Raw genomic sequence first — 25,733 nt, forward strand, 5'->3', positions numbered from 1 at the left:
TTTTTGTTTTGTTTTTGGTGAGAACCTGACACAGGATATGATGGACAAAGAAAAATAGAAAAAGAGCAAAAAAAGCGATGGACAGAAATGATCTTTTACCTGTACGTAGAGGAGGTTGAGCTGGACTGGATCACGAGAGTCTACGTTCTGATCAGAATAGAAGAACTTCCTTCGTAGAAGTAGTGTCTCGCTCTCCTCTACACCCTGCTCCCGAAACGTCCGACTGTGGTCTAGCCAGTTCACTGCAAATGAAACATTTGGCCTTGTTACCCTTAGCAACATAATTATTTTTTCAATTATGTGTATTACCAACACGGGGGGTGGGGTGTGTGTGTGCGGGCTATGATACCAATTATTATATCAGTAAAATATTTGGACTGTGTGTGTAAATCTGGCAGGAAGGTTTGTTTCTGTTTGCTAATGTTTTTTTCACAATTGCCAGGAGCCTCACAATCATCATCTGTGTGAAGTTTGGCTTTCAGCTTCTCCATCTTCCTCTCGTCTCGCAGGAGGGTTCTGTCTTTCTTCAGCGTTCCCATTCCATCCTCTCGCTTCTCCTCCACCTGCTCTTGGATCAGTGAGTACTCCTCATAATTAGTGATTCCTGTGGAGCACGAGATCATCAGCACTCTCTATCTGCCAATCTTCCAGTCTATTTTGAGCAGTTTTTGTGGGAAACTTTAGTAAAACAAATATCATTAAGCCTAAAGGAAATTCTGAAAACACAGTTACTCTTTGTGCCTGGTTGTACAAATCTGAAATCTGAAAAATTCCTTTTTTTAATGTGATTTTTAAGGGAAATAAATCTAATACACATAATGAGAAATGATAAGAACAAATAAAATATATTTTGTTTACTTGTTACTAGTGATGCAAAGATATTACAATTCTGACAGATACCAATAAATGGATATTAGAAATGTATACTATTTAGTTTAAATAAATTACAAATAAAACATTAAAAACTAAAAGCAATCATTTTAAATGCTACAAGTGAATTTAGGCTTCACAATATTATATGTACAGTATTAAAAATGAATATTTAAAAATGAATATTTACTTTGAGATTAGCTAAAGATTACATTAAGATGTTATTAAATTATTAGTGTTTTTAAAGATTAAGTTTAGAGCATTAGATAAAAACGTTAATCTAAATGTAAAAAAGAAAATTAACATGCACAATTAAACATCCAATACTTATACCAAATACAGACAGACAGACGGGATGGATGGATGGATGGATGGATGGATGGATGGATGGATAAATGGATGGATGGATAAATGGATGGATGGATGGATGGACAAACTTATATGATAAATAGATGATAGATGGATGGAATGGATGGATGGATGGATGGATGAAAGGATAAACTTATATGATAGAAAGATGATAGATGGATGATGGATGGATGGACACACTTATATGTTAGATAGATAGATAGATAGATAGATGGATAGATGGATAGATGGATAGATGGATAGATGGATAGATGGATAGATGGATAGATGGATAGATAGATGGATGGATGGATGGATGGATGGATGGATGGATGGATGGGTGGACACACTTATATGTTAGATAAATGGATGGATGGATGGATGGATGGACAAACTTATATGATAAATAGATGACAGATGGATGGAATGGATGGAATGGATGGATGGATGGATGAAAGGATAAACTTATATGATAGAAAGATGATGGACGATGGATGGATGGACACACTTATATGTTAGATAGATAGATTAGATAGATAGATAGATAAATGGATGGATGGATGGATGGATGGGTGGACACACTTATATGATAGATAGATAGATAGATAGATAGATAGATAGATAGATAGATAGATAGATAGATAGATAGATAGATAGATAGATAGATAGATGGATAGATGGATAGATGGATGGATGGATGGATGGATGGATGGATGGGTGGGTGGACACACTTATATGTTAGATAAATGGATGGATGGATGGATGGACAAACTTATATGATAAATAGATGATAGATGGATGGAATGGATGGATGGATGAATGGATGAAAGGATAAACTTATATGATAGAAAGATGATGGATGATGGATGGATGGACACACTTATATGTTAGATAGATAGATTAGATAGATAGATAGATAAATGGATGGATGGATGGATGGGTGGACACACTTATATGATAGATAGATAGATAGATAGATAGATAGATAGATAGATAGATAGATAGATAGATAGATAGATAGATAGATAGATGGATGGACACACTTATATGTTAGATAAATGGATGGATGGATGGATGGGTGGACACACTTATATGTTAGATGAATGGATGGATGGATGGATGGATGGATGGATGGGTGGACACACTTATATGATAGATAGATAGATACCTTCTAAGTAGGTACCTGGTACCTTCTAAGCCCAACATTTCTGTCAAATTTAGATAAAGGAAGGACCCACCTATCCTGCTGCAGATGGTGACCAACAGCTCCCCCACTGTTTTGGAGTCATCCACCATTATGGTTTTGGTGGTTCCATCCAGCATTTTGATCTTCTGAGGTCTTTGTTTTTTCTTGTACTCCAGGACGTCCTGTACACGACAAGAATAACCACAGAAATGAAGCTTAAAATCAGAGTGGAAATAAAAACTTTATAAAAGTCTGAAGAGAATGCAGATACATCTAATAACGTGCTTTACCCCATTCCGCAGCATGTAGTAATCAAGGGTGCGCCCTGATTCCAACCAGATTCCTTTCCTGGGGTCATCATCGGACAGGAAGAGCCCGTAATCTGATGCTGCAATCATTTTTTTACATAATTAAAACAATTCCTTGCCCCATGAAACTAGATACCTAATCAAAGAGATCCTGTTAGGTCTACAAATATGGTCATGATAAATATCAAACTCTTCATTAAACCACAAACCAATTCGTCAATTTCCAAAAGGATACAATTGACATTTATAAGATGAATCCAATTAATTGCGGCCACGACAGTCATATAACTGTAGCTGTGCATATAATGAATGTACAATGAGTGGCAGAGCTGTAGACTCATCCTGAAGTGATGACTCCTATTGAACTGATAGCGCACACAAGTCCATTTTGCAAGCTCCCACGAGCAGAGAGCACACTTTGATGACTTGAGTGTCGATGGAAAGAGAGAGAGAGTGCACTTATCTATCCGACTCAGTCTGAAGCAGAGCTGGTGATCAGCTGAGGTTGCACATAGTGTAACACTTTACCGCCCAAGTTTTGACATGATGGATAAAGAAACAATCTGCTGATGTGAAGCAGCTGGTATAAACATTTAGTCTGAAATCCAAACTTCTGTCAAGCTCTGCAGATTTTTGTGAAATTTAGACTATACCCCCTGTCCCTAGTGTGTATAAGCAACATTAAAAAAAAGAAAAAGAGTAGTATTCTCAGTTTCTCTAACATGTTGTACTGTATTTAAACCCATTCCCAGTAATTCCAAAGATTTTTCCTTAGAACATGTGTAAAAAGTGATGAATTAGGGATGCACCGATCATCATTTTTCATGGCTAATACCAGTTGCCGGTTTCTTTTTCGTTTGTTTAAGCTTACTTGTTGTTTATTTGCTGTACACCAGGCCAAACCGGCCTTAAACAAAATGATCTCTAGCCAAATAAGAGGCAACCACTGCATTTTAATCACAATTCAAACAAAGATGCTACACACATGTAGCATGAACAGTTGTTTTTTAATTTCAAGATTTAAAGCAAAAACAGAATGGTCTGACTTTAGCTTTGTGAAATTATGCTACATAAGACACACCTGCCCAAAACAAAAACAGCAGATGGACCGAATGAAAATGCAAATTCACTCTCTGACAGTAGGTGGAGCTTATGGAACAGCAGTAATTTTGTTTCCTTAATTACCACTGTACGCAAAGCAGCGCTGCCCTTATAAACACTACTTACTATGATGTGAAGCAGCTGGTATAAACATTTAGTCTGAAATCCATTATACGGCATTATATTACATGAAGACAGTCAGTTACCTTCAGAGTAACATTAATATAAACGCCCACCATAAATTCAATATTCATATTTGGTCACACTTTAGATTAGGGTCCAATTCTCACTATTAACTAACTATTTTCTACAAGTTTTGCCTAATTACTAATAACTAATTACTGCTTATTAATAGTTAGTAAGGTAGTTGTTAAAGGTCCCGTTCTTCGTGATCCCATGTTTCAAACTTTAGTTAGTGTGTAATGTTGCTGTTAGAGCATAAATAATATCTGTAAAATTATAAAGCTCAAAGTTCAATGCCAAGCGAGATATTTTATTTAACAGAAGTCGCCTACATCGAACGGCCCGTTTGGACTACATCCCTCTACTACCTTCTTTAATGACGTCACTAGAACCGTTTTTTGACTAACCTCCGCCCACAGGAATGCTCCCTCAACTCTACCGAAATTCGTTTATGTACTTGCGCACTTCTTATAACTTACTGTGTTTACTCAGCTCTTACGGTGATTTTCTGAAGTAAAACTGACGCTTCATCTTTTGTGTGATGTACAATAAACTTTATTAAACTCCTCAGTATATGTTTGATCATCATTCGGACCTGATCCGAAACAGCAGACTTGTAGGCTATTAATAAATAATGGATACATACAAGCAGATGACAAATACGTTATAATAACCGTAATTAAACTACTAAACTATACCTGTTCCATCTCTATACAGCACTCTGACTCTGTAGGCATTATTGTCCGACTCGAAATGAACACCGTTACTGAGAGTTTCTGATATTATCATCATTCCGTGAGATGAAATTGTCCTGAGACTGAGCGCGAGCTCATGAAGCTCCGCCCCCTGGGCCATCCAGCAGCAGCTTATTTGCATTTAAAGGGCACACACTAAAACAGCGCGTTTTTCTGAGCCCCAAAAAATGACAATTTAAACATGCTGTAAAAAATGATCTGTTGGGTATTTTGAGCTGAAACTTCACATACACACTCTGGGGACATCAGAGACTTATTTTACATCTTGTGAAAAGGGGCATAATACGGGACCTTTAAATTTAGGTAAAGGGTAGGGTAGGATTAAGGGCCATGGCCATGTAGCATATGGTCATGTAGAAAAATGCAATAATATGTGCTTTATACGTACTAATAAACAGCTAATATCCTAGTAATATGCATGCTAATAAGCAACTGGTTAATAGTGAGAATTGGATTCTAAATTAAAGTGTTACCTTATATTTTTCTTCCAATATTTTGAGCATCGAGAACAGTGAGCTTTGTTTTGCCTCTGCTGGCACATCTGCTTTCGTCTTTACGTCTGTCCCTTCTCTGGCCTGTGTTAACGTGCTATTTACAGACTTTGTAATATTTTCACAAAATTGACATTTTGGGAAATGATTGCTATGCAGTTTGTGCGCAAGTCCGGAATAGAGATCGGCCAAAATAAATATGTTCCGATTTATGGCCGGTTGACCGGTGCGTCTCTAGTCAATATGGATAAATAAACATTCCTGGTGTTATTTTTAACAGTTCAGCTTAGATGCAATTTGAACAGCTACTTCACCAAAAAGAAAGATAGTACTATCTCTAAACTCACACCACTGGTTGTGTTGTTGTCTGGATGGTTGTGTTGTTGTGTCTAGATAGTTGTGTTGTTGTATCTGGCTGGTTGTGATGCTCAAACAAACAGAGAAATGTTTTGATAGTGTCAGAGCCACAGCGTTGCAAATGTTGTTTAACGTTGACTTCAAAGGAGGGGGTTGTATTTCTCGTGGAAGAGTATAAAATGGCGGGAAACATGGAGGAATGTTTTGTAACTCTTACCTTGTCCACTTTGGGCCTCTGGAACTCTCTCTCTGATAATCCGGCAGGCGTCGTAAACCGGAGTCGAGGGCTCAAACTGCATCGTCTTGACCACATTGCACTGTCGCACGCAAATCTTCAGCGACAGGGCCACCATCGTGACTGCTGCTCGAATGGGAGCACCCACTAGCACACCTGTAAAGAAAAAAATCTGTCAATTTCTCTGAAACTATCAGCACCCATCTAGGGGTGAGCGATCTTCCCAAAATCGTCAGATCGCCCACCCCTATATCCATTCATTCTTTGAGGTCCACACAACTACGTCAAAACATGCTTTTATCTGGATTAACTGGAATATAAGTAAATGCGAATGCAAGTTTTTGCAATTCAGTTCAGCTCTAGCACTGATTAATGAAATATGCCTGCCACTGAAGATAAGAGAGAGAGATCAGAGCTTTGTGTAGGCTTACAATATGAGCTCCTTACTGTCAAGAGGCGTCTGTAATGTAGTTATTAGATTAGTAGAACAGCACTGCCCTTTAAATACTGAACAGAGGAAAAGATTCTACTGCCAACTGGGTGTTTAGCCTAAGCTCACTCAAACTCTACCAAATATCACATCTATGAAATGTAATCTTTGCACAAGAGAGAAACCTTCAAGTTTAAAAAAAGCAGGAAAAGTGGTTACTGTCACGTACTGCTCAGAGACACGAAGTAGGAGATCCAAATGCAGCTTTATTTTGTGGGGCAATCCAGAGGTGTAATCCAACATACAGGCTAGGGTCATACACAGGAAAGCAGTCCAAAACAAAGAAACAAACAAACAAACAAAACAGGCAGGGACCAGAGGCAAGAGAGTAATCCAGGGACCAGAGGCAATGAGAGTAATCCAGGAAACAGGGCAAGATATCCAAAAACAAGAAACAAGACAACCAGGGAAACGCTCAGAATGGCAGTGTAACACTTAACAGTACAACAAGACTTCGCAGTGAGTGAATGAATGAACATGGTATAAATAGACAGACTAACAGGATGAGACAGGTGAATGCAATCAGTGAATGAGGTACAGGTGAATGTGATCAGTGATAAGTGATGATGAGTCCCGGCAGTGAGTTATGGGAACTGTAGTTTGTGAGTGAATAGGAGAGTCTTATGTGGAGTGCCCTCTGGTGGCTCTCAAGGGCACTCCAGCTGGTGATCGTTACATAGCCCCCCCTTTAAGGAGCGGATTCCAGACGCTCCTAAACTGTCCAGGAGGGAGGTGGAGCGGAGGCGGACCCGGGGGCGGGATGGAGGGCCAGGCCCGTGGAGCGGCAGAGGACCTGGATACTGCAGCAGGATGGGAGGCCAGGGCGGATCAGGCTGTGCAGGCGACCAGGGCGGAGCAGGCTGTGCAGGCGACCAGGGCGGAGCAGGCTGTGCAGGCGACCAGGGCGGAGCAGGCTGTGCAGGCGACCAGGGCGGAGCAGGCTGTGCAGGCGACCAGGGCGGAGCAGGCTGTGCAGGCGACCAGGGCGGAGCAGGCTGTGCAGGCGACCAGGGCGGAGCAGGCTGTGCAGGCGACCAGGGCGGAGCAGGCTGTGCAGGCGACCAGGGCGGAGCAGGCTGTGCAGGCGACCAGGGCGGAGACAACCCTTCAGGCGGCCAGGGAGGAGACGAACCTTCAGGCGGCCAGGGCGGAGACGACCATTCAGGCGGCCAAGGAGGAGACGACCATTCAGGCGGCCTGGGCGGAGACTTTCCCTCGGGCGGCCAGGGCGGAGACTGTCCCTCGGGCGGCCAGAGCGGAGACTTTCCCTCGGGCGGCCACGGCGGTGAAGACCCCTCGGGCGGCCACGGCGGTGAAGACCCCTCGGGCGGCCACGGCGGTGAAGACCCCTCGGGCGGCCACGGCGGTGAAGACCCCTCGGGCGGCCACGGCGGTGAAGACCCCTCGGGCGGCCACGGCGGTGAAGACCCCTCGGGCGGCCACGGCGGTGAAGACCCCTCGGGCGGCCACGGCGGTGAAGACCCCTCGGGCGGCCACGGCGGTGAAGACCCCTCGGGCGGCCACGGCGGTGAAGACCCCTCGGGCGGCCACGGCGGTGAAGACCCCTCGGGCGGCCACGGCGGTGAAGACCCCTCGGGCGGCCACGGCGGTGAAGACCCCTCGGGCGGCCACGGCGGTGAAGACCCCTAGGGCGGCCACGGCGGTGAAGACCCCTCGGGCGGCCACGGCGGTGAAGACCCCTCGGGCGGCCACGGCGGAGGAACTGGAACAGACACAGGCTCCAGCTCAGGAACAGGAACAGACACCGGCTCAGGGAAAAGCATGTCGGCAGCCATCTCTGCTGAGGGTAACTCTGCTGAGGACACTGGCTCGGCGGAGACCATCTTGTTCCGAGACACTTGCTCAGCGGCGGCGACCATCTTGTCCGGAGACACTGGTTCGGCGGAGACCATCTTGTCCGGAGACACTTGCTCAGCGGCGGCGACCATCTTGTCCGGAGACACTGGTTCGGCGGAGACCATTTTTTCCTGAGACACTAGTTCAGTGGCGGTGGCCATCTTGTCCGAAGACACAGGCGTGTAGTCGGCCATCTTGTCCAAAGACACAGGCGTGGAGTCGGCCATCTTGTCCGAAGACACAGGCGTGGGAAGAAGAAGAGGAACAGATTCAGGCTCAGTATCAGGTTCAGATTCAGGCTCGGCGGGACGAGACTCCTGACGGGCAGACGTGACGTGAACAGTCTCTGGATCGGCAGACGTGACGTGAACAATCTCTGGATCGGCAGACGTGACGTGAAGCGTCTCTGAGCTTGACGGGACCAGCGGCGGCGAGGGCTTTGAGCTGGTTAGGACCAGCGGCGAAGAGGACTCTGAGCTGGACGGGACCAGCGGCGAAGAGGGCTTTGAGCTGGGCGGGACCAGCGGCGAAGAGGGCTTTGAGCTGGGCTGGACCAGCGGCGAAGAGGGCTTTGAACTGGGCAGGACCAGCGGCGAAGAGGGCTTTGAGCTGGGCAGGACCAGCGGCGAAGAGGGCTCTGAACTGGACGGAACCAGCGATGAAGAGGGCTCTGTGCTGGGCAGCGATGAAGAGGGCTTTGAGCTGGGCAGGACCAGCGGCGAAGAGGGCTCTGAACTGGACGGAACCAGCGATGAAGAGGGCTCTGTGCTGGGCAGCGATGAAGAGGGCTCTGTGCTGGGCAGCGATGAAGAGGGCTCTGTGCTGGGCAGCGATGAAGAGGGCTCTGTGCTGGGCAGCGATGAAGAGGGCTCTGTGCTGGGCAGCGATGAAGAGGGCTCTGTGCTGGGCAGCGATGAAGAGGGCTCTGTGCTGGGCAGCGATGAAGAGGGCTCTGTGCTGGGCAGCGATGAAGAGGGCTCTGTGCTGGGCAGCGATGAAGAGGGCTCTGTGCTGGGCAGCGATGAAGAGGGCTCTGTGCTGGGCAGCGATGAAGAGGGCTCTGTGCTGGGCAGCGATGAAGAGGGCTCTGTGCTGGGCAGCGATGAAGAGGGCTCTGTGCTGGGCAGCGATGAAGAGGGCTCTGTGCTGGGCAGCGATGAAGAGGGCTCTGTGCTGGGCAGCGATGAAGAGGGCTCTGTGCTGGGCAGCGATGAAGAGGGCTCTGTGCTGGGCAGCGAAGAAGAGGGCTCTGTGCTGGGCAGCGATGAAGAGGGCTCTGTGCTGGGCAGCGATGAAGAGGGCTCTGTGCTGGGCAGCGATGAAGAGGGCTCTGTGCTGGGCAGCGATGAAGATGGCTCTGTGCTGGGCAGCGATGAAGAGGGCTCTGTACTGGGCAGCGATGAAGGCTGTGTGCTGGACGGGACCAGCGGTGAAAAGGGCTCTGGATCAGTGGGCATGTCGTTTGCTGTCTCAGGGGCGGCGAGCACGACGCATACTACCCTGGCTTCGGCAGATCTGGCGTAAAGTGTGGGCTCGGCTGGACTGGCGTGAAGTGCAGGCTCGGCTGAACTGGCGTGAAGTGCGGGCTCAACCTCGCCCACTATGAAGGGAGACCCACAAAATAGCAAAACAAAATCTATATATTGAACCAGAGTCCATCTGGGGTCAACCTCAGGCAAAGAAAAACTCACGTCCTGATCCAGTCCCATCCAAAAGCAATCCTTGAGTTCCCCATCATCCAGCGGGGCCAGGTGGCAACCAGCCACAAACTCACCCACATAGTCCTCTATGGGGCGACCATCCTGGAAGATGGAGCAGAGTCTAGTTACTGGGTCCATGTTGTTGTTGCTGCTGGATCTGGGTATGGCGAAGTCTTCTGTCACGTACTGCTCAGAGACACGAAGTAGGAGATCCAAATGCAGCTTTATTTTGTGGGGCAATCCAGAGGTGTAATCCAACATACAGGCTAGGGTCATACACAGGAAAGCAGTCCAAAACAAAGAAACAAACAAACAAACAAACAAACAAAACAGGCAGGGACCAGAGGCAAGAGAGTAATCCAGGGACCAGAGGCAATGAGAGTAATCCAGGAAACAGGGCAAGATATCCAAAAACAAGAAACAAGACAACCAGGGAAACGCTCAGAATGGCAGTGTAACACTTAACAGTACAACAAGACTTCGCAGTGAGTGAATGAATGAACATGGTATAAATAGACAGACTAACAGGATGAGACAGGTGAATGCAATCAGTGAATGAGGTACAGGTGAATGTGATCAGTGATAAGTGATGATGAGTCCCGGCAGTGAGTTATGGGAACTGTAGTTTGTGAGTGAATAGGAGAGTCTTATGTGGAGTGCCCTCTGGTGGCTCTCAAGGGCACTCCAGCTGGTGATCGTTACAGTTACAGAGAAACTGAGACCAAGTATAACATTTGTGAATTATGGTAGTATGGTTGATTTGCTCCTACTGTACAGTTCAAAGATGTCAATAGAGACCAGCAACAAGGCTAGAGATCAGACTCATAACTAAAATCAGGCTCAGAGCAGAAATCAGATTTGCAACCGAGTTCAGATTCAGAGCAGAAATATGACTCGCAAATAAGATCAGATTCATACCAGGGATCTGACTTGTAAGAAATCAGACTTAGGGCAGAGATCACATCTGGAACAGAGATCAAATTCAGAACAGAGGTCTGACTTGCAACTGACAGGAGATTTGTACCAGATATTTGATTCGTAACTGAGATCAGAATCGTATTAGAGATTTGACTCGCAACTAAGATCAGACTTGTAACTGAGATCAGATTTGTATTGAGATTTGACTCATAAAAGAGATCAGTCTCGCAATAGAGATCAGATTCATAACAGAGATTTGACTTGTTGTAACAGATCAGACTCAGAGCAGATATCAGATTCAAAGAAAAGATCAGACTTTTAACTGAGATCACATTTATAACACAGAACAAATGTTTCCTAAAAGAGATCAAAACTGTTACTGAGATCAGAATCGGATTAGAGATTCGACTCATAGCTAGATCAGCTTTGTATAAGAGATTTGAATTCGCAATAAAGATCGGATTCATACCAGAGATTTGACTTATAACAGATCACACTCAAAGCAAATATCAAATCTGTAAGAGATCAGATACAGAGCAGAGATTTGACTAGTAACTGTGGTCCGATTAAAAGCAGAGGTTTGATTCGTAACAGAGATCAGACTCGTAACTTAGATCAGAATTGTATAAGAGATTTGACTTGTAGCAGAGGTCAGACTCGTAATAGAAATCAGATTCATACTAGAGATTTGACTCGCAACAGATCAGTCTCAGATGAGAAACCAGATTCAGAGCAGTGATCAGGCACGTAACTCAGAGATCAGATTAACTCCAGAGATGTGACTTGCAAAAGAGATTAGGATAATAATAAAGATCAGACTCGCAAGCAAGATCAAACATTATGATAGAATCAAATAAAACTAGATTGTACTGTAAATGTTAAGTAAATACTAAAAATACCATCAAAGCGACCATTCTGAACAGCCAGGAATCTCAATCAGACAGTCCAGCTGAAGCGATTGAGAGTAGAGTATAAAGTAAGATGTGTCTGATAGTATCTCACCAGGGCCAGGAATACTTCAACAGAAGACAGAGAGGACTAATCTTTTTTTTGATAATGGACTTGTGAACGAGCTCCACATTGTTTTCGTGCACGTACACTTACACATACACACTCAATAATAAGTAGGGAAAATAGCTCTGTATAGTCCTTTCATTCCAAGTAGGGCACACAGGGGACATGCAGAGGTTTTGTGTACCAGATGAGAAGTCCCACTGAGACCACACACACATATACACATGAGAACAGAATTAAAACTTGCCAAATGCTGCATGTGAATAATAATTAGCTTTAGTGAGGTCAATAAGTCTTTTAAAATATCATATAATTTGACCTTTCTACGAAAATAGAAAATAGTTAGTTCAGGTAGTAAAATGTCATATGGTATAACTCCCCAAAAACTTAATATTGAGTTTTTAACTTTAACCTTTTTGAAATTATATAAAAAAACATATGAAACAAATGAGCCAAGTTGATTTTTCCTCTTTTTTAAAAATCACAGACACTTATGTCTCATACATTATTGAACCTTGAGCTGAACTGAACAATCGTCTAACTTTCCTGATGTATTGGTGTGCACAATGCAAATGACGGCAACAATGGCTCATATATGACACTGAGTCCGAGAGATGGAGAACAAGAAAGACTGTGAGAGGGCAAACAAAGCAAGGTACCACCTGCCCCCTTAATCTCTTGTCTACAACCTTTAAGTAAATCCACACTCAGCACTCCCATTTCTCCTTCTAGCCCTGCGTGACAGACACTGCAAAATAACTCTCATTTCTTCCTGAACCTCCAGCCAGGCTCAAAGCATTCCACCTCTCACACTGCTCAACCCCTAAACAGCATGTGACTCTCTACATGCACTTATAATTGACTCCTGGGGGACACCGGAAAAGCAGGAATCACAACAGTAATATAGAAATTAACCAAAACTCTATGTACTTTTTCACACTTTTGAATGATTGTGATGGAAAATTTAGGGAATGGATTTAAATTAGGTAAAATTGGTGCATTCAAGTCATGTCGGAAAGATCGCATATCGAGTTCAACACACATGAACGGCACCAGAAAGTCGTAAATACAAGTGGGAAAATCTGGAAGTTGAGTCAGAATATCAAAATACTTAAATGTAAAAGAGTTAAAAAGAGATGGTACACCGCCATCTTACTCTGACAAAAGTGGCATGACATTCCATCTCGTAAATACGAACTTCCCAGTAGGACTTGAACGCACCAAATGTAATTTTAAGCTAAATGTCAATAGAGTTCGGCTTTCCAAAGCTCACCACCGCAATGCTATGTGGTTGGCTGCTAAGCTATTGCTAGTTGGTTTCTAGGGTGTGATCTAGGTGATTACTAGTGGACCATACCCGTGTCACTATGATATTCTGGACCGCAGATATGGCATGAGTGCCCTATCAGACGGAATTCATTGTACAATTCTATAAATATCTTAGTCTAACAAGAAGTGTAGATGTTCAGAACTTTAAGAATTATAAACGGTAAAGAGATTTCATTTGCTGTCTGCATTTAAAAACTAAAAGAAACCCAAACTCTTTCCTTAAACACCACCCCCTGGGATTGATTTAATCATAGAGACTAAAAGGTGGAGCTGGGGTGGTGGAGGTTTGCCAGAGGAATTGTAAAAAGGATGAGGTAAGGTAAGCAGCTGTTTATATAACTTTATACTACACTCGTTCCATCCAAATCTTTCATTTGGAAATCTCTAGTTTTGACGTAACTTCTACAAGGACTGCAAGATGACAAATCCTATTTGCTGATAATTTCCCTTGATATTAATTTAGATTTTATCTTTTCTATTCTAGTTTTGTTGCCTCAGTGAATTTACGAAAACGTATCTTGTCTGTGACCCTAGCAGAAAGTTCAACAAGATCAGCCAATTAGCCAGTCCCGCCTCTACAACAGACATGAAATCTGACATGATGCTTTTCAGAGCATCATCTGCTTTTAACGTTGGACTTTAAAGTGCCTCTCAAGGGCATACTCCCTAAACAAAGCCAGAGCCTCTCCACAACAGTGGTCATATTAAGTTATGCTGTTGAATTTACAAAAAAAAAAAAAAAAGCACGAAGTTTCCGGATGTAGACAAAAAGATGCTCGAAAACATGCTTTGGGATGCAGTCGTAAAAACTGGCAATTCAATTGGGTCGAGGGAGAAGATGGGGCCATCTGGAAGGGATTGTGGTGTGGTGATTTGCAGAAATAACAATAGCAAAGAGCAGAGCCCCAGAGGCCACTAGTCCTGAATTCATTAAAGAGTGTGTGATTGGAAGGGGAGTGTACTCTGAGTTAGGGCTGTGCGTGTTATCAAAATCGTAATAAAATCGCAAAGTGAGCATGCGCGATTTCCAAACTGCAGAAAGCACGATTTTTCCGGCAAAGATTTTTATCGTGAAGACATGCAAGAAGGCAAAGAAACAGGAAAGGTGAATTCAGGACAGGATAAATAAATAAACATCCATGGTTTGGGAATATTTTGGATACAGGAGAGATGATGGATCATAGAGGCAGGTAGTTTTCAAGAATGTCAAACTATCGTTGCGGCAAAACATTCCCACAGAGCACGTTTTTGCGGTTGAAAACACAAGACTCAGATTTATGGATGCATTTTTATGCATTTTTTATGCAGTTTTTATGTTGAGTGCTGTGTATAAACGCAGTGGCATGCACGAGCTGCTGCAAAAGACGGAACCACAATTGTTAAAGACATCCGTCTAAGGCATGTTTACATAGAAATACAATGGCACATGCCAAACCAGGTGAACAAAAATTTAGAAAAAAGGGAATTTGCGAACTGCCCAACATATAAAAAGGTTCAAAAAAGCATGAAGAAATAGCCGAAGCCAATCCCGTATCATTTATGCAAAGATATTGTGCCCGCAAATATCGTCAGTAGGAAAAGTATGTGTGTAGGGAAATACTGTTTCAAAACCGTGATTAAAATCTAAATTTATTTTAAAACGCGATCTAAATGTAAATGCAAAAAAAAAAGGTATGAAAGAATTTTTATTGTCTATATTGCACAGCCCTACGCTGAGTTATCTGGTTCTTCGCACCTGAATAGGTATTACAGAACAGGAAACAAACTATAAGTCTTGGATTGAGGTGCATCATATTTTGCTTATCTACACTTTTGACCATCAGAATAAAGTTTGGTTTACACTGCGGCTTATTTTCACCATGACTGTGCCATATACATAGCTTTACATTACAATGTTTATGAATAACTTATACATTTTTTACAATTAATACTGTTTTTTTGTTTTGTTTATATTGTTAGTTTACAGTAACATACACATTTTAAATGTTAAGAAATGTATGTCAGTGGTTCTCAACCAGGGGACTGGGACCAACTAGAGGGTCTCAAAAAACTTCCAAGCTCAAGATGACATGAATTATTTAAAATAAGACAAAACAAGCATTAAAATAAGCTAATATTATATTAGCTAATATCATATATACATAATACTTTGTACAATTAATACCGTTTTCTTAAGTGTTGTTCAGAAGTCCTTGTTGTAGGAGCCTGAGAACTTGTAAAAACTACTTTTTTTCCAGCAGTGTAAAAAACCTGCTCACCTCGACACCAGGAAATTGCACAAATACAGTAAATAGCTGTGTCCCAATTCAGAGGTTGCATCCTTCGAAGGACGCAGACTTCAAAGGCCACACCTTCTAAATCCATGTTGTTAATGTTGTTAAATGGGATGGTCTAGCCTACGGATGATTGAGACAGCTGTTCACAACCTGTGAACCTGTGTAAATATGTTCACCTTGGTCCATTTATGTACATAATAAAGAGTATAAACCATAAATAAAAACCCATCTTAGCAAGATACAAGCCAACTTTTGAACTGTTTTTTTTTTTTTAGCATATGTATTGTTAGATATTCAAGTAAGTTGAAACCCAATACTTTAAAAGTGTGATTTGGCATTTACTGTCAAAAAAAAAAAAAAAAAAAAAAAAATCCAGTCAACACAGGTGCACAATGAATCTAGGCTGCAAAGAATCCACTTGTTCTATTCTTTGTCGGCCTTCAAATGCAGCCTTTAATGGATGCAGCCTCTGAATAGGGACGCAGCTAATCAGATTTTAACTGCTAAAAGCCAGGTTGTGTCTGGCAAAATCAATCAGCTCTCACCATTTTTGTGTACAATATGCATCAAAGTGATTGACTAGTCCATGGCTGGTCTGGGCATATGACATCTAAAGCTACGGTTCATCTAGAGCCATTCGGTGATGTCAGCACGTACAAATTTGTCTTCTGTTAAGTCTAAACCATTCAATATGTGTTGCTATGAGCATTCTGTTTACGCATATTACTGACAGACATTACCGTTTTTTAATTGTTAAGAACTTCCCTAATACGTTTAATGGCAGTATTGCCAGATGTTCAAATAACCCTCCCTCTCTGAACATCTAAAAGCAGTGAGTCACAAATTCTTACGCTAATGACCACACTGTGTGCGAATGTGCGTCTATGTGCACTCCCAAACCATTTTCTCATGCCCCAGTTGGTATGAGAGTCAGGCCCCATAGAGAAACAATCTGGAAGCGTTTGTACTCGGAACCGGAGCAAGAATCCCGAACGGCTTTGGGAGACGGACCCAAGAACCTCCAGCTGTGATTTGTAAACATCACCAGCCAGCTGCTAGCAATGAGAGACCGGGATTGGTTGCGTTAAACAAGGCCTATCTTTGTGAGACTTACTTTTATTATTAAACATTGGCTCCGCAACAAAGGAAGGGCGATCTCAAAGGTAATATTGACGAAGGTTTAATAAATGGAGGGATGATCATAGGTCTTGCTCTTCTTTACATCATATTTTGGTCAAATGAAAACACTCCATCCATTTAGGGTTGGTCTGAGCGAACTTTAGTCTGGAAAGACAAACAGGATATTTTGAGGGAGATTGAGATATGGAGAGACATGAGGGCGATCAACAGCACGCTCCCTCTCAAACAGACACAAACAAAAGAGCCCCGTATCATGGCGATCATCTGCTTTACCTAGCTGCTCTGGTATGCACTAGACATCACTAGATCACACGTGAATTTCTGACTGAAAGTTTCATTATGAGCTCATGTCCAGTTTTACAATCTGATGAGGCATTATTTAAGCATGTAAATAAATACTCTACGATTAAAGGGAAAGTTAATCCAACAAAATTATGTCATTAACTCACCCTGATGTTGTTCCAACACATAAGAGATGTTTAAGAACTGTTTTTGACCGTTGAGCACATTGAAACCTTTTCCAAAATATAGTTTTTCTGCTAACAACAGAAGAAAGAAAGTCATACAGATACAGGTTTGGAATGACATGAAGGTGAGTAAATGATGACAGAACTTTCATGTTTTAGTGAACTATTCCTTAGGTACCCCTTCTGCCCAACCTAAACACATAAAATAAATGAGACGATTGAGAAGAAACATATTTTTCCCCTCACAGGAGAACTTAACTTTAAATCTCCACAAACCCAATTCAACTTCTCACTCGCCGGCATTCAGATCACTGGGATCATCTGAAGAAACCGAACCAAAGCGGCTCATTATTGGACTGTATCCCTGTAATTTCCTGCTCTATCTCTCTTCGTTTATTTTTTCACCTGCTGTCTTGGTTCACTTACATACCTTTTTTCGATCAAGACATATCAGTACATGCTTGTGATTCGTTTCATGTTGTAGCCTTTTTTCCCCTCCATTTCTATTTACAGTGATTGGAAAGAAATAGCAGGAAAATTATTGGAAGAAATGTACCGTGGAATCGTGGAATCCATACTCAAACTTACTCCAGACACCAGCAATCATACAGTAGTTTAACATGACAGATACAGTAATTTCATAGAAATCTAAGGGCTGGGTTATTTAGACCTGGGCCAGTAAGCAACTACCCATAACACCCTAGCAACAACCAATCAATCCCCTAGTAACTGCCTTGAAATACCACCCACAACATTCAAGCAAATGCCAAGCAACACAGTAACCACCACCTATAATACCCTCACAACTGCTTAGCAAAGGCCCTAGAAAACACCCTAGCAAACTGCCTAGAAAACACCAATCACATCGTAGCATCTGCCTAAAACACCCATAACACTTTAGTAACCCCCTAGCAGCCACGTACAGTAGCAACTCCTTAGCAACATCTAGAACACTCTAGTAATGGACTGTCATGCTAAAACACTCAAGTAAATGAATAGCAATGTCTTAAGAACATCACAGCAATAGGTTAGCATCCATCCAGAACACCTAAACACAGAACACGAACACCTAACTGCAAAGCAATGTCTCTGGCAACCACTCAAAATTGAACTCATTGGACACTACTGCTGTTTAGCATTCTTATGGTAAGCGATTACTGATGTTAACGGTGCATTTAGATCCACAGCCACCCACAACGCCAAACTGCAAATTATGACATCCATATTAACAATCTCAGAGTCATAAGACTGGGAGTAATTGAAAAAAACATAAATCAGATAGCTTTAAAAACAGCTTGCCTCTCCATACACACATTAATCAGCCTTCATAAATACAGGAGCCATAAAGAGGCTTGTCTAAATCATTGCCATTGCTTCATTGCGATTCCTGTATTGTGGATTGCTGCAGGGACGGAAGGGAGTCCAATCTATCTTAAGGGTGCATGTTTTGTATGCAATAAGCATGAAATTTAAGTGCATTGTGATTAGAGCAGAAATATGAGACAGGATGTACCATAAGCACACAATACTCTGCCTTCCAGGGACTGGAAAACAAAGAGCTTCTTTTGTGGATCGATATTATCAAGGTATCTGTATAGGATTCCTGTTCGTAATCTATAAAGCAAAAAAACAAAAAACAAATTGTAATGTGCAAAAATTTGGTGATCATTTTATCATCCTTATCCAACAACGAGTAGAATGACTTGTGAATGAGTACCATCATATAATATATTCACAAGTGTATCATGCTTAATGCAGTTTTCCCTAGTAGGACATTGCTGGTACAGGAACAACATGCTGTAAGAAATGACAGGCTGACTTGATATGAATCCCACTCAACCGTATTTAGAATAACAGCATCACCCCAAAAGGTATCACAGCGATGGACAACTGTCCAAAAAAAAAATCGCTATTGCCATTTGGATAAGGTTCTTCAATTTACAATACTGTGAGAACGGGAGCAGGGCATCAAGAACCATCCCGGAAAGTGTAAGGCCTGAGCTTTATTACCAAAGAAACCGCAATTTTTGTATTTCTTAATTTACACCAAAAACTTTGTGTGTGGTAAACAAATTTACAAACTGCATTTGTTTTGACTTAAGTGTGGGTCTTTAGTCTAGCTTGGGTCTTCACTGCTATACTGTAATTAAGATTTAAGCATCTTCACACCCTTTTTTTCCCCTCACAATGACTAGCAATCTCCATTCTCATCAACCTACCATTTCTGTCCAACCTACACCTAAAATCAGAGGGCAATGGTAGGTTGATATTGAGGTTAAGGTTAATGTGGGATAGGGTTAATAGAGTCCATGTCCAACTTGGCTACATTACATTAACCCTAACCTTAATCTTTTTAACACAAAAAATAACCAACTTCACCATCAATAAAAAGCTAGACTTTTTGCCTGGTAACTGTAGTCTTTCAGTAGTAGAAGAGGAAGGTTAGTCAGGTTATTTTAAGATATTTTGGCACATCTGGCCTCTCCCTACAGCACTAAGTCCTCAAGGACTTCTACAGATGTACCAAATTAATACACACTCCAGCTAAACCAGGACAGAGTGGCAAAGCTTGATGATCCCAAACATGATTAATTGTTTGATCAATCAGTCAGGCTTTTTGATCAAACAAACACATTTATTTAGTTTTGAAGCCATTAAAGGGTTAGTTCACCCAAAAATGAAAATTCTGTCAGTAATTACCCTCATGTTGTTCCAACCCCATAAGACTTTCGTTCATCTTCGGAACACAAATTAAGATATTTTTGATGAAATCTGAGAGCTGGCTCACTCCTTCATAGGCTGCTAGGTAATCAATATCTGCCATCCCAGAAAAGTTAGTAAAGACATTGTTAAAATAGTCCAAGTGACTACAGTGGCTCAACCTTAAGTTTATCATGCGATGAGTGCAAATTATGCAAATTATCTTAATTTGTGATCATGCAAATTATCTTAATTTGTGTTCCGAAGATGAACGAAAGTCTTACGGGGTTCGAACAACATGAGGGTGAGTAACTAATTACTGACAGAATTTTCATTTTTGGGTAAACTAACCCTTTAATTTGTATGGAAAGGACATATGGCTGAGTAGATGGTGTGGAAAATTCCTGCTCTAGTTCTGAATGCAAATGACAATGGCACGTTGACCCGGAGACAAAGATAATTGTCAAATCTGTTCAAGACATTGGCTTCTTAGTTACATCAGAGTGCACTGGGACCCTGAGCGGATTTTTCGGTCGTCTGATAAAACGGCAGACACCGTTGTGCTGTAATTGGGTCAGCCGTATTTTAGGAGAGGTTGCCGGCCTTGTCGGATGTTCAAAGAATATCGCAGACGAATCACGTGAAGTCGACACAAGATGAGATTCTCATTAAATCGCCTCTCTGCGGTGTCCTCCTGCCTATCAGCAAATTGTCTCAGATCACTTTACAACCTGGCTAAAAATACGTGGTCAGACTAGACTGAGGTGATCAATAAACATGGCAGCTGATTGAAAGTGTTCCCACCATTTTAGCCAAGGTGCCCTTAACAGGCTGACCTACTTTGATGAAAAATAGGAGTGTTTTGAATGCTGGTGTGCTGGTATCACTATGAGGCTTCTTAGCTAGTTGAAACAGCAAGACTTCCTTGGTGAACAAGCTTCCCCATAAAGGGCGCAGCTCGCACCCACTGCAGCTCCGGTGGATCAACTCATTTCTCAATCTCCGTGAGTAAATCCGTCATGATTATACAGTTCACTGTGGCTCTCACATTATATGACAGACGATAAGTTGTCCAGTGCGGTTCCGTTCATTCAGCGCGGGTATGTCGAGAATGCGGTTGTGAGTCCTGAAAATGTGCAGGTGTCAGTTTGGTTATAGAACGGGGTTGTCACGCTTGTCAAAAACAAAATGCTGCCATACTAGCCTTTAGCATCAGTTCTAGAGTTTTGTTTTGTGTAAAACATGACAGGGGATTAGGGATGAACCTAAACAGTGAGTAATCGACGTGATCGATTACATCAATGCATCATTCCAGCTCAACTACACAGCATCACTGCTAAGCTGGTAACACCTAAATCAACACAAAACCAATATTGACCAGAATGGAAATGCAGGGAAGATGGTCTATCAAGTCTATGCACCACCGGTTTAAAGTCAATCATCCAAACCAGCTTGGACCAACTTTTTCCAATCAATGATCATAAATCGTGAAACTTGAACCATCTATAAAATTTTATGTTGTTGCTGTAATAGCCAGGGATGTGCCAAACATGATTAAACTACAGAACTACTGGTCTTAACTGGACCCCCCATATAATTATGCTGGTTTCAGGTCTACCTGATCCTAATCAGATGTGCAAGTAATTTACATAAAAGGCATTCTTAAGTTCATAAAGAGGTTACAAACCACAAAATGTGTCTCTCTAAATGCATCTGGTTGTTTAATTGCAGCACAACTGCTACTGTATAAATATCTAAAAATATATTTTAAAAATCCAGATACGTAAAGAAAAAAAAAAGTCTAGATAGGCTAGTCAGCCTCGTAATTGTATCGGAAACTGCCATTTCCAGAGTAAGGCATAATAGTTTACAGTGCTGTTGCTAAAAGTGCTAATTAAAGCTGAATATCAAAGAAAACAAGACTGAAAGAGAAAAAAAACAGGAAAAGATTATTAGAGAGTGTTAATGGCAATGCTGTGATAAAGAACCACTCTGAGTTGAGCAGATATATAACTGCTAAACTACTGCCATGCTAGCTGACAGAAATGATGAATCCTTGTCTCTGGGAAAAAGCAAAAAAGAGGCTCTTCATACACTAAAAATACCCCACAATGTAGAACATCCACCATCAGCTCTCTCTCTCTCTCTCTCTCTTTTCCAATTCCCACTGAAATTCGCCCTCAACCATATGGCAATTTGGCCCTTTTTTAAATTCATTGGATCTCACATACTAATCTAATGTGTTAATATCATGTGTCTTCAACCTTTTCAAGAGCTCTTCTCATCTGCTGCACAAACAGAAGCGCGCACACACACACACACACACACACACGTTTATCATTTAGCAGACACTTTTATCACTGAATTATAGTGCACTACGAGCACATGGTCTCATTGTTCTTGCATAAAGAGTCATCATTTATAACATTGATACATTTTTCAAAATATGAATACATCACATAGAATATCTATCTGTCAAAACAGTAAAATAATATTTTAATTTATTTTTGCACAACCGGTTTGTCCACTTCGCAGCACTTTTTAAAATGACATTTATGCCAAAAGCAGCTTCCTGCCCTTCAAAGTAAAACTTCCAGTTAATTAACGTTAGGTTGTGATCCCAGGACATATTGTGGGAAGACTGAGTAAGAGCCCATGAGAGGATTCATTTAGAATAATAATACATAATACATTCAGAATCCCTCCTTATCTTATTACAGAGACAGGAACGAGACTCAGAGAGAATGAGTGTGAGAGAGGAAGAGAATATCTCATCTCCACCCTAACAGCTGCATATACTCATACACCCACCCACCCGCTTGTGTTGTCATGGCCACCGTGTCTGTAGTGCTAAACCACACCTCACATGGTAGGAGTCCTACTTAAAAAAAAGAAAGAAAAACATCAGCTCCCCAATAGTACTCCCTAACAGTCAGGATTCAGTAGTCAAACTGCTCTCTATGGATTAAAAGTACACAAAAAGCAATTCTGATTCAGTGGCTACAAAAAAACAACAACATTAACCAACAATTCTCTGATGTTTCCATTGTGAGACTGGGCTGGCTATGTGTTGTTTACTTAAAGGGGTGGTATAATGCCCTTTTCACAGGATGTAAAATAAGCCTGCCTTTGATGTCCCCAGAGTGTGTATGTGAAGTTTTAGCTCAAAATACCCCACAGATATTTTTATATAGCATGTTAAAGTTGTCACTTTTTGAGGTTGAGCAAAAACGCACCGTTTTTGTGTCTGTTCCTTTAAATGCAAATGAGCTGCTGCTCCCGGCACAGTGGGCGGGGCTTCAAGAGCTTGTGTCCTTTTACCTCACACAAACATGCACTGGAAATTTCAAAAACTTTTAGCCTTTTATGTTCAAACTGAAGTCAGAAAGATGGAGAGACTCAAGAAGAAGTGACAACATGTAGACAACATTTCTGAATGGTTAGTTGGTGAATTTATGTAGCTTAAGTGTAGTTATTTCCTAGTCATTGATTAGCATATTCTGTCTTGATAATCTATAAATCGTGTTCCGGGGGCGGGGTTTATGTAAATTTGGGGGTTGGTGATGTCACTAACCCGGGAGGAATGTCATGTACAGTAGTTCTTACCAGCCATTTGTTGTAGTCCTTAAAAAGCAATTTCTTTAAAAGAAAATATCTCCCTTTGCTTTGAACTTTGAGCGTTGTGACTTTGCAGATGTTGTTTATGCTCAAACAGCAACATTACACACTAACTAAAGTTAGAAAAGTGAAATCATATTCAACCACCCCTTTAATTGGTAACAATCGCTACCTAACTGCTGTTAATTCTTGACAAACAGTGTATGTTGCGAACATGCTTATTTTCGTGAGTTGCAAAAATAAAGGTGTTTTTGCACAGTGGCGAGCCTTTTCTACCGGACACTGTGGTGGGTGACAAGTCTCAGACCTGTCTGTGAATACAAAGAGAATTGAGGGATTGGATATGATCGCTTCTGCTCATTGGATGACAATGTATCTAAAGCAGGGGTTCCCAAATTTTTGTCAGGCTGAACAACTTAGATGTAAAATATGCACTTGAAGTACCCCCTGAGATTTTAAGTTAAAATGTTAATATTTACTTTTCATCAGCTCTGATAATTATTTTGAATCCAGAGGTTTTAGAAACATCATTCAATGATTTGAGGCAAAATTACTCCACTTATATTCAACTTTTTTTTATTTAATTTTTTAGACTGAATCCACCCAAACTGAGGGTTTGTGGTGAAGGAGACAGCCAGACCTCCAGTCTCAGTGGTGGAGAACTGCATTCTGTGATGTGGAATGGGCAGCTGGCATTATCAATTAACCTCACAGGAAGCTTTTCTACAACTGAAGACTTCTCGTCAGGCCTCTGTCGGAGGGAATGTCAGTCAGCAGGAAGATGGAGAGAGGAGGGGTAGCAGGTTTGCTGATCTCCAGTAACCTTCCAGCAGCTCCCTCAAGAGCGAAACATAAAAACACACTGCCAGGAATGTAATCAAATCAGGCAGAAACACTGGCCTGTTGTTCCAAGCTATTTCTGACCTCTCTCTTTCAAATTCTCACTCACGAAGAAAAAAACAAAACAAAAGACTCAATTACCAACGCTCCGCCCCTCCCTTGCTCACTCCTTTCCCTCTAGACCTGACCGTTTAGATACACTATCACAAACGTAAACGTGCCTAAGACTGTAAAGTAACTGCAAATGTCAATGGAAAGCAAGCGTACAGTGACAGTATTAAAGGGAAAGCTTGTTGAGAGTGGTCAACTTGTGCTGATGTGCATTATAACCTAGTCTTACGTAGCCAGACTTTGACTATCACCATAAGTTCTGGTTCACTTACTCAAGCATATTCTAGCTAATAACCGCCCACTTAGACATGACAGTTGTGTCTGACCTCAATGCGAAAGTATCAAAATTCAAGTTTCTTTTCCAGCTGTGGCCTCATAATGAGTTGGCAACTGTATGAATGATTTGAATAGCTACAACAATGTTGCATGTTTTAAAAATTCAGCAGAAAGATAACTCAAATACCTAAAAACCTGATCAAACAAATCTCAAATACCTTGAAAACAAAAAAAAAGAGAAATCAAATACCTCAAAAACCTCAAGCAAAACTTCAGCAAAAGATAACTCAAATACCTCAAAAATATCAGCAAACAAAACAAGCATCTTAAATACCTCAAACAAAACGCAAGTATCTCACAAACCTCATAAAAATAACTCAAAACCTCAGCAAACAAAACTCAAATACCTCAAAAAAACAAATATAGATTTATTTATTTTTTTGTGACCTGCCGATAGCGATTTTTGTTGATTCCGATTTTCTTTCTAAGAACTGTAATTGACTAGCCTGGCTAACATCAGACCTCGCCTCATTGAGACGTGGTCTGGGAACCACATGTTCATTTTCTCGTATTTGAGGCGTGGTTTACGAATGCCCAGAGCCGTTTATTGGGCGCTACGAATGTCTATCAAATGCGCCTGTACGTAGCTCATAGCCAATCGTTTCAATTATACCAGATGACGTATGTAGAGCGACAGAAATTCGACGAGGAAGAAGACGATGGGTCAGAGATTTATGTGTACACGATGGCGTTCAGCGACTATTGCCGTTTGTGCAAGACAAACATGAGGGTAGAAGGTATATATGGACACACCAACTCATGTTGGATCCATAGATATAAACAAACTGCTTCGGTGTGTCGCATAGACGTCGTCATCGTCTTGCTGCTCCCTCCCCGTTCTGTGATTGGTCCCCTCGCTGAGGCGAAATGGAATCCAGGCTGCCTAGCAGCGTGAATAAAATCGCGCTGCGTGCAAGGCAGCATGGGGAAACCCAGGCTAGTAATTGACAGCATATTCAAACAAAAATCTACTTTTCTTCAAGGCAAAATTTTATTTTCATAAAAAAATAAATAAATTAAAAAGTCAGTAATAAAATAAAAACAAATAAATGCAATAGAACAAAGAGAAATATGAAATAAACATGGCTTTAAGTTTTTCAGGT

General features: G+C 41.7%; 1 protein-coding gene across 4 annotated transcripts in view; it reads right to left on the minus strand.

Annotated features, from left to right (window-relative positions):
* Positions 1-25,733, minus strand: part of tln2b (talin 2b) — a 161,549-nt gene that overhangs the window by 85,562 nt on the left and 50,254 nt on the right. For 3 of the 4 annotated variants that reach the window (XM_084095065.1, XM_084095066.1, XM_084095068.1), the window contains exons 2-6: positions 5,817-5,990; positions 2,695-2,792; positions 2,457-2,586; positions 452-604; positions 100-242 (exon numbers count right to left, since the gene is read on the minus strand). In XM_084095065.1, coding sequence (XP_083951191.1) covers positions 100-242; positions 452-604; positions 2,457-2,586; positions 2,695-2,792; positions 5,817-5,952 — 660 coding nt within the window. In that variant the 5' untranslated portion in view covers positions 5,953-5,990. Of the gene's footprint in view, positions 1-99; positions 243-451; positions 605-2,456; positions 2,587-2,694; positions 2,793-5,816; positions 5,991-6,493; positions 6,634-25,733 lie in introns of those variants that run through there. The other variant, XM_084095067.1, reaches the window with a different exon arrangement.

This window comes from Abramis brama (genome assembly GCF_963993115.1).
Source record: "Abramis brama genome assembly, chromosome: 20".
Classification (NCBI taxonomy): Eukaryota; Metazoa; Chordata; class Actinopteri; order Cypriniformes; family Leuciscidae; genus Abramis; species Abramis brama.